The sequence below is a fragment of the Paramisgurnus dabryanus genome, chromosome 8 (genome assembly GCF_030506205.2).
Source record: "Paramisgurnus dabryanus chromosome 8, PD_genome_1.1, whole genome shotgun sequence".
Taxonomy (NCBI): Eukaryota; Metazoa; Chordata; class Actinopteri; order Cypriniformes; family Cobitidae; genus Paramisgurnus; species Paramisgurnus dabryanus.
This window is the reverse complement of record NC_133344.1, coordinates 42,102,396-42,113,181: the sequence shown is the minus strand read 5'-3', so window position 1 is coordinate 42,113,181 and position 10,786 is coordinate 42,102,396. Positions and strand designations below refer to the sequence as shown.

The window sequence follows — 10,786 nt, the reverse complement described above, 5'->3', positions numbered from 1 at the left end:
CTCTGATGGTTTGGGGTTGCATGAGTGCGTGTGGCATGGGCAGCTTACAAATCTGGAAAGGCACCATCAATGCTGAAAGGTTTATCCAAGTTTTAGAGCAACCTGCTCCCATCCAGACGTCGTCTCTTTCAGGGAAGACATTGCGTTTTCCAACATGACAATGCCAGCCACATACTGCATCAACTACAACATCATGGCTGCGTAGAAGAAGGATCTGAGTACTGAAATGGCCAGCCTGCAGTCCAGATCTGTTACCCACAAAAAACATTCGGTGCATCATAAAGAGGAAGATGCGACAAAGAAGACCTAAGACAGTCGAGCAACTAGAAGCCTGTTTTAGACAAGAATGGGACAAAATTCCTATGCCTAAACATTGGTCCTCCTCCGGCTTTTCCTTATATGTACATTTATATTTTCCGGCCTCTTATTGCTACCTGTCCCAACTTTTTTTGGAATGCGTAGCTCTCATGAAATCCAAACTGAGCCAATATTTGTCATGACATTTCAAAATGTCTCACTTTCTACATTTGATATGTTATCTATATTCTATTGTGAATAAAATATAAGTTTATGAGATTTGTAAATTATTCCATTCCTTTTTTACTCACAATTTCTACAGTGTCCCAACTTTTTCTGATTTGGGGTTGTACATTGATGGTTGGTTAACATTAGCTCAGTCAGAACAGATGCGGCTCAGCGTTGAGATGCTGTTCTCAACCATATGGCAAAGAGACCTAAAAATCCAGTAAAACCCTGGTTATTCCATATTGTAAAGTGCCACCTAAATGTTGTGTATTTGTTGTAATACAATGTTGTGTGGTTTGTGCATCAACAAACATATTATTTTAAACATACCGCACATTATTGTTGTTCGTCTATGCCCTGCGTCCCTAAAATGCATTGATTTGGTACAAAGTAATGTGTTTTTTGGCATTACTGATGAGATGCGTGTAACAATTGCATGTAACATTTGGGTTACCTCAGGAAATATAGATACAGGCCTTATGCTCAGAACAGGAAATTCAGGGAACTCAGGTTCAGCCAACTTGGTCACAAGAGGAAACTCAGAGGACTCGGGTTCAGAACTTTCAGCCATGACAGGAAGCTCAGTTTCTGACGTCATCAGAGAGAGACGCTGAGAGAGAGACGAGGAGAGGAGTCGCAAGCCCGAAGCTCCGTTGAGCTTATCAGCTAAATCCTATTTTTTCATCTATCTTATTCCTATCTATATAATATAACTTATTAGTTTATCTTAGGAATACTTTACCTTGATGATTACTGAATTGTATTACTAAGCGAAACGATTTTATCACTAGTAACACCCAGTGTTAGCATATAACCCGCTAGCATCAGCAGTCGGCGCCGGCTGAAGCTAGCATTTCTTACCGTCTTTTTACTAAACCTACCTTCGTTGGCGATCTAATGGCAGATTCATACGATGTATGCTTTTCTGACCTGTCCACACCAGATCGGGAAGCTGTGAAGGAGGTGCTGCCCGGCCTTCGCAGAGTCAGCGTGCCTCACATCACCCTGACCACAGACGCTCGTAGGCGGCCGAGGCGTGCTGCGAGCCAGCACCCGTCTCGATGCAGCTTCACGGACCGCGTTCGGGCGAACGGAGACGCTATCGCCCAGCATGAAAACGGTAAGACTCCGCTTGTCATTGTAACCTGCACAACTTGCCACATGTACAGTTTAGCTTCTTCCGTCAGCATAGAGGGGTTTACATGTGCTAAGTGTATTGAAGTAGTAAGGCTGACGGAGAAGGTTGCAGAACTAGAAGCGCGCATCCGAACGCTAGTTGAGGACAGTAAGACCGCTAATGTTAATGTTACAAACACTGTTTCGGGTGCGCCTAGTGTTAAGCGTAATACACATGGCTCGGTTCCGACTTCAGAGTCAAGCGGCTGACTAACTGGGTGACTGTCAGGCGGCATAGTCGCATTCGGCACCCAAATCACGCTCCTGTTTTAATATCAAACAGATTGTGAGGGGGGATGAAACTTACAGTAGATTAGTGTCTCTTCATGGCTGGTTGTCAAAGTGGTGCCCTCAGCATAACGTAGGGTTTATAGACAATTGGAAGCATTTCCGGGGAAGACCTGACCTGCTAAAGAGAGATGGCCTCCATCCGTCTCCGGAAGGAAGTGCTATACTCTCTAGAAATCTGACCAATAGTCTTACTTTTGATATTGTCTGACTATCCAGGGCCCAGGTCAGAAAACAGACAGATCGGCTTACCCATCAGTCTGTTAGCTGCCTTGACATGTCAAGATCACATATATCCCAGCACATAGAGCCTTTTTTACCAGAGTACCAACACATCTCGACTGTGTCTGTTCCTCGAACAAATAAATACAGAGCACCGTTTACCTCATCTCGTACAAATCTTATTAACATAAAATTAGAACACAAAACATTAACAGATGAAACTCAAATGTTAAAATTCGCATACCAATAAAGAACCTATTATCAATGAAATAATTACTGACCAAAAATTAGATGCACTCTGTTTAACAGAGACCTGGCTCAAAGCAGACGATTACATCAGTTTAAACGAATCCACCCCAGAAGACTATTATTATAAACACGTTCCTCTTCTAAAAGGGAGAGGGGGTGGTGTAGCTACAATATACAACAAAATGTTCAAAGTAAACCATAAATCAGAACTAAAATTTAATTTGTTTGAAATAATACTGTTAAACATGGAAATAACTGATCGTAACAACAAACAGCTTTCGTTCATTTTAGCTACCATATATAGGCCTCCGGGCCATCACACAGATTTTCTTAAAGAAATAGCATACTTCCTATCTGAGCTTACAGTCACTGTAGATAAAGCTCTTATCGTTAGTGATTTTAATATCCATGTGGATAACTCAAAAGATGCATTAGGACGTGCGTTTATGGATGTTCTAAATTCTCTCGGTATTAAACAAAAAGTTTCAGGGCCCACGCATACTCGTAAGCACACATTAGACTTAATTCTGTCACTCGGACTCAATAATAATGACATCAAAATATCACCCCAGAGCTATGCCGTTTCAGACCATTGCCTTGTGTCATACACAATACTTCTAGATAGGACCGCTCAGTCTACAACATGCTACAGATTAGCCAGAACAATAATTTCCACCACTAAAGATAGCTTTATTAGCACTCTTCCAGACCTGTCTCAAATGAAACAGATAACCGTGAAGATCTGGATATTATAATAGAAAACCTAAACAACGTTTGCTCTAGCACGATGGATGCCGTTGCTCCCATTCGAAAAAAGAGAATCAAAGAAAAAACGCCAGCTCCATGGTATGACCATCATACTGCAGCCCTTAAAAAAGTAGCTAGAAAAATGGAAAGAAACTACCGAAACACAAAGTTAGAGGTATGGCGTTCAGCATGGAAAGAGAGTGTTCACCACTACAGACAGGCTATTAAAACCGCCAGATCTACCTATCTCAGTACGCTTATTAAAGAAAATCATAACAACCCTCGTTTCCTCTTTAGCACAGTTGCGAAACTGACTAGAAACAAAGAACAAACAGAAACCAATAGTAACCTCCAACACAATAGTAACGACTTCATGAACTTCTTTACTAACAAAATTATGTTTATTAGGGAAAACATAGAAACTACGCAAGCAGCCACCACTCTACCCAATAGTACATTTACCACTAGATTATCATACAAACATCTTGAGTCATTTAAACATACTACAATAGAAGAGCTCTCTAAATTAGTAACGTCATCTAAATCATCGTGCTGTATATTAGACCCCGTTCCCACAAAATTACTAAAAGAGGTATTTCATGTAGTGTCCGACACGGTACTAAATATCTTTAACTCATCGCTAGAATTAGGATACGTTCCAACAGCTTTCAAACTAGCAGTTATTAGACCGCTCATTTAAAAACCAAACCTTGACCAGGGAGATCTTAATAACTTTAGACCAATCTCAAATCTACCTTTTCTTTCTAAAATATTAGAAAAAGTAGTGGCAAGCCAGCTACGCACATTCATAGCAAATAATAATACATATGAAAAGTTCCAATCAGGATTCAGACCCTCCGTAGCACAGAAACAGCGCTGCTTAGAGTTACAAATTACCTCCTATTAACATCCGATCGTGGTGAAATCTCAATCCTTATATTACTAGACCTTAGTGCAGCCTTTGACACAATAGATCACAGAATCCTACTCAATAGACTAGAAAACTATGTTGGTATCAGTGGTCAGGCGTTAGCCTGGTTTAGATCGTATCTAACCAACCGATATCACTTTGTTTATGTAAATGAGGAAGAGTCCTATCACTCCCCCGTTAAATACGGCGTACCTCAGGGATCAGTTCTAGGCCCTATCCTATTCTTGTTATATATGTTACCTCTAGGAGACATTATCAGGAAACATAACATAAATTTTCACTGCTATGCGGATGATACCCAGCTTTACATCTCGTCACATCCTAGCGAAACCCTCCAGTTTGATAAGCTTACAGACTGCATTAGTGATATTAGGGACTGGATGGCACATAACTTTCTTATGCTAAACTCCAATAAGACTGAGATACTTATTATTGAAACAAATCGCTCCAAACATAATATGTCAGATTACAAGTTGCCCATAGATGGCTGCACGGTGGTGCCATCCTCCAAGGTTAAGAATTTAGGCGTAATGTTTGACAGCAATCTATCTTTCGATAGTTATATCTCCAACGTCTGCCGCACAGCATTCTTCCATCTTAGAAATATCTCAAAAATACGCCATGTGCTGTCTGCATCAGATGCAGAAAACCTTATCCATGCTTTTATGACCTCTAGAATAGACTATTGTAACTCGTTACTCAGGGGATGCAATGCAAATCAGGTAAACAAGCTACAGCTGGTTCAAAACGCCGCCACCGCCGTGCTTACTCGATCTAAAAAGTATGACCACATTAGTCCAATCCTGGCATCTTTACACTGGCTACCAGTTAAATATTGCATACAATTTAAAATATTACTAATCACCTACAAAGCCTTAAATGGCCTAGCACCCTCGTATATTTAAGAACTACTATCAGAATACAATCCACCACGTAATCTGCGATCACAAAATTCTGGTTACTTAATTATCCCTAGAATATCAAAAGTGTCTAAAGGTGGTAGATCCTTTTCCTACCTGGCCCCTAAGCTCTGGAATGACTTACCAAAAAATGTTCGAGCATCAGACACAGTCGAGCAATTTAAATCTAAACTTAAGACATTCTTCTTTAACAAAGCATTCACATAGAATGTCCAGTAAATGTACTTTTCCCGCAGTAATTTTGTCTAGAACAAAGCACTCACATACCTCATATGGGTAATTTACTCTTGCCGCAATAGTTAGCCTGTCTGGAACTGAGCTGAATTAAACCACTATAATGTATGACACTTGCATTACATGCGAACGGCCCCTACGCTAATAGAATTTGTTTATGTCTCCCTGTCTCGTCCTCGACCACGAGGACAATGAGACAAACAGACCCAGTTCCTGTTGCTGTGAAGGTCATCGCACCACTGATCTACTGGCTGTCCTTCAACGTGATGCCCAGCTGATGCGCGACCAACGACCACCGGCTGAACCAGTTTAATCCGCTTACCCGCCTCCTATCCCTACCGGGTCAATGTATATATAAATATTCATTTCTCCCTAGGGTTTTTTGTCCTTCTAGGATTTTTTCCCATTGGGTTTTCTCCTAGGGGTTTTTTTAGTCCAAGGGAGAGTCAGCCACCTTTGGCTTAACTTAACACTTTACTGTATACGTTACATTATTAATACGCTCGATTCCACGGTTTATCCTTAGCCGCTATATTCTACTTCTTATACTATGTATTGATTTTCAATGTTCTACTCTACATCTACTCATGTAAAGCTGCTTTGCAACAATTAACAATTGTGAAAAGCGCTATATAAATAAAATTGAATTGAATTGAATCCTCTGAGGGAGGCGAAGAACAAAAGGCAGACCACACACACACACATTCTGGTTTCCATGTTTTGTGGGGACATTCCATAGACGTAATGCATTTTATACTGTACAAACTGTATATTCTATTCCCTTCCCCTAACCCAAACCCTAACCATCACAGAAACCTTTCTGCCGGGTTCTGAGGTGCTTTAGACCCTCCAACTGTAACATGATTTGACAGTGACTCAGGAGAATCAGGTGAATCAGGCGAACCAGGCGACTCAGGTGAATCAGGCGAACCAGACGACTCAGGCGAATCCGGCAACTCAGGCGAACCTGGGCGAATCAGGCGAACCTGGCGAATCAGGCAACTCAGGTGAACCGGGCGAATCAGGCGACTCAGGTGAACTAGGTGGTTCAGGTAAGCCCGGCGATTCAGGTGGTTCAGGTAAGCCCGGCGATTCAGGTGGTTCATTTTTGATGGGAGATGCGGGGGGCTCAGGTTAACATCTAGGCGTAACAGGAGGTGCACCAGATGATTCAGATTCAGGGGCTTGAGGAACACAGGAAACAAAAGAGCAGAAAGCAGACCACACACACCACAGGGCCATGGCAAATGCAGGAAGCACAGAGTTCATGAGACATACCTCAGTAGCAGTAGAGATTATAGAACTGGATACAACTTGACATGAGATCCGGGACGTCCGGATGAATATCAAAATAAAAGCCGGAACAGAACAGGGTGTCAAAATAAAAGTACAAAACACAAAATACAACATAACACAAGACAAAACCCTTACAACAAGACAGGCAAAACCAAAATCCTGGGTAGTAACACAAAACAGAACAGGAAACAACACATTACATTAACATTAATTAATAAACATTCAATGCTTGAAACAAGACAACTGAAACACTGGGGCTATAGACCCCTTCACAGTTCACGTCACAGGTGGTTCCCACTGCGCATGTCGGGGTCAGAAAAGTCAATACAGCAGATTGAGTTGCGTTTTATTCGGCAATGTCAAAAATGCCTATTTGCGTCGTGGGCTTTGAAAATCGCACCAGGTCTGCCGTTAATTTTTTTGGGATTCCTGCAGAATCTCAAAAACAAAAAATACAACATCTGTGGCTGCAAGCAATTAAACGTGCAGACTGGGACAATGTAAAGATCAAAGAGACTTGTGTTTGTAGTGCTCACTTCATTTCAGGTAAGTCATCATTTTTCAGCCCTGTTAGATTAAACTAGAAAGCCTAAATGGTATGAACAGTTTGACCACATGCTGCGCGCGCACCCGATATTCATTGAATGTTTACAAACCTTGAAGGGGTCTATATACACATGGGTTAATAAGATAACAAGACACACCTGGGAAACAATCAACACAAGGACCAATGAACAAAGGAATTACAAAAGAATACAAAACATGGCAGACAGAACAGAACTTCAAATTAAGAGACAAGATTAATTAAGTGACATAGAATGAGTTTTTTACACCCATGCCCACATGGAACCCATGCTGCCTTGATAGGACTTACTTTGGGCCCATATATCTATGTTGGCTGGGTGCGGTGGACTACACTGGCTTTCTCTAGTGACAGCAAAACCTTTTAAATAAAAAATGCAAAGCAAAACAGACAGCCCTTATATGGACCTGGTTTGGGCGTGTTTTATGCACATTGCCAACCTTGTCATAGCCTGACTACGTCAGACTTTGTACTTCCGCTAAATTTCATTACGCTTCTGTACTCAGTCTGAGATACCTTTCATTCAAACCGTTTTCCTCAGGTCTCAAAACGGCCGTCCAATCAACGAACAGAGGGCGGGCTGAGAGCCGTGACGTAGACGCTAAGCGCAGAATGTACGGTTGTAGTTTGTAGTGGACATGGAGGCACAGAAAGCTATTTGCTCTGTTTTGGAGAACCGGCACTTGCCAGCTTAAGCCCGAACAAGAAGAGTGTTTGTTAAACATTTTGAATGGAGATTATGTTGTTGCCCTACTCCTGACAGGTTTTGGGAAAAGTTTAATTTATCAACTATTACGATCCTCAGTGAGAAACTGTGTGCAGCACAGCTTGACGTGCACAACGATCGAGAAATCATGGAAGGGAATTTCAATGTTCACAGTTAATGGTGGAGGACGCGTGGGCAGCACACTGGAAAAGAGCAAAAATGAGCAAACATCTATATTAAATGTTTGTGTAGTTACATTTATATATTCCTACATTTACCTAAACCATAACTGCACTACTAAAACAAAAGCTGAATTTTTTTATATTTTGGCAAAAATAGTATACGTTCATTTAAGTATCATAGATTAGAACCAACACAGCAATTTACAAAGTTAAACTGGCTGGGATGGCAGCTAAATGTGCAAACAATAAAACTTAAGTTTTAAGTGTTAGATAGAGTCATTTATTAAGATCATTTAAAAATATAAACTGAGTAGTATGGAAAATAAAGATGTTTGACTTTTTCGCAGCATTGTGTTGATTGATATATTAACAGGAAAATGATAATTGTGCATTCTTCTAAAGGTTGTAATTTAGAAAGCAATAGAAAAAAAAATCTGATGGAGGAGGTTCTTTAGCACATAAAATTCAATGGAGGAGGACCTTAAACATACAGTATAAAGTACTATAAAGGTGAAGTAGAGATCTCAGCTACAGTATCACATATAAGAGGAAAGCCTTAAAACTGTAGGTATATTAGTTATTTTTATATGTATTGAATATGTTTTATGTATTACATGTGCTGTTGCCAAATGGATAATTTCTAAAAAAAAAAAAACCTTCCTTCTCTTTTCAATAGAAGAAATGCTTCTGCCAAGTGTGAACGTCACTCTGATTCTTACCAGTTATGGACCTCCTGGTGCGCTTATTTATGGAGTTTTCATAATCTCTCTTGTAGTCTATCTCACAACAGTTTTTGCAAACATAACATTGATGCTGGTGATCTACTTGGACACAACTCTCCATAAGCCTGTGTATATATTTTTATTCAACCTGGCTATCAATGGATTAATCGGATCCTCTGCTGTACTTCCCAAAATAATGTCAAATCTGTTTGCTGATGTGAAAGTTTTGGAGTATGTGGAGTGTATTCTGCAAGTGTTTTTTGTTAATGTTTATGGGACCTGTGCTTATGCAATATTAACAGTTATGGCATATGATAGATATGTTGCAATTTGCAGTCCTTTACAGTATCATAATATTATGACAACGGCTAAAGTTAAACTTTTGCTTTTAATTGTGTATTGTGTTCCCATCTGCTCTCTAGCTGTACAGACGTACCTTACATCAAGACTGCCTTTGTGCAGGCATATAATTAACAAATTGTTTTGTGACAACTTGGCAGTAGTTAATCTTTCATGTGTTAAAAATACCGTAGGGGACATATATGGCATATGTCTGGTGTTTGTTTTTGTAGTTTTACCTCTAATCTTTGTCATCTTATCATATGTCAAAATAATGTGTGTCTCTTTGAAAGCCTCAGAAAGTACGCAGAAGAAAGCTTTAAAAACTTGCACCCCTCACTTAATAACTTTTATAAATTTTTCATCAGCCACTCTCTTTTCTGTTATATACAATCGGTTAAATTTCTATCTTTCAAAAGAAGTTAATGTTTTTATTTCAGTTCATTTTATCCTTATCCCTCCACTTCTTCATCCACTTATTTATGGGATCAGAACAAAAGAGATCAGCAATAGTCTCACAAAATTTTTAAGAAGAAAAATATTTGCTATTGATTTCAACCCATGGACTGAACATAAGAACTGTTGTAATGACTCAGGGTTTATTTGTAGTAAAAAGGGGTTGGTATGAACTTTTTATCTCTTTAATATTTTTTTGTGTGTTTTACACTTTAACGCTTCTTTTTTGATGCTTAATGTTATATAAATAATAAAATAATGGAAATAATGTTATATACACAAAATATGTTCTCATGTAAAATAGAAAAATTACTTAATGACTGAATTCTGAATTTCATGATTTTTGAAGTTTTTTGTGAATGATAACAAATATGTTATACACCTGTTATTTGCTTATGTAAAAAAACAGAAAAAAGAAAATATCAAACATTTATGCTGGTTTTGTTTAATTGTACATTTAAGTGTAAAAAAATGTGGGAAAGTATTAATGATTTTGTGAATTTGTTAATAATATGAAAAAAAGTTAATATTAAATACCGTAATAGACATTTGCATTATTATTGTGACTAAGCCCTTTTTTACTTGCTTGTAATTGTATTTATCTCTGATGCAAGCCCTGGTCTGTGTTACATACTGCATTTTTATAAGCTTTTTTAGATTAAATATTGTAAATTAACCTGGATGTGAATTATGCTATGCATTTTTACTTTTACTACACAGCCTAACATAATATGTGCATTTTGAAATGAAGGGTTATCATATCAATTCAAAACCTTAATGAACAAATAATAGTTGTATTCAGAAGTGTATTAAAATGCAGTGTCTAGATTCTTTGCAAGTAAAATTTTATGCTTATTCGGAGAGGTAAAACACTTCTGAAATACACTGGCCTTCTTTTTCATTTATCATGTTTAACTCATGTTAAAGTGAGTGGAGCACAAACTAACGTGTGGTAACCCAAAAATAAAAATTCTTTTTGGGTATTACTTTATCCTACTATGGAAGTCAATGGGGTCTCTGTTCTGATGAACACAAAGGAAGATATTTTGAGGTTTGTTTGTAACCAAACTGATCATAGACACCACCGACTTCCATAGTATTCGTTTATCCTACTATGGAAGTCAATTGGGTCTCTGTTCGGATGAGTGGATAAAGGATTTATACTCTGAGGTTTACCGCGGCGCAGTGCCGCAAACAGAGGTGGGTAGAG

At 39.0% G+C, this 10,786-nt stretch overlaps 1 protein-coding gene across 1 annotated transcript; it reads left to right on the top strand.

The window, feature by feature from the left end:
- Positions 1–8,740: 8,740 nt before the first annotated feature.
- On the top strand, positions 8,741–9,748 carry or60a1 (odorant receptor, family 60, subfamily A, member 1). Its single transcript, XM_065243012.2, has one exon. The coding sequence runs from the start codon at positions 8,741–8,743 to the stop codon at positions 9,746–9,748; it is 1,008 nt and encodes a 335-aa protein (XP_065099084.2).
- Positions 9,749–10,786: the final 1,038 nt, after the last annotated feature.

Coding starts and splice junctions, on each gene's coding strand:
- or60a1 (XM_065243012.2), top strand. CDS start 8,741: ATGCTTCTGCCAAGTGTGAACGTCACTCTGATTCTTACCAGTTATGGA.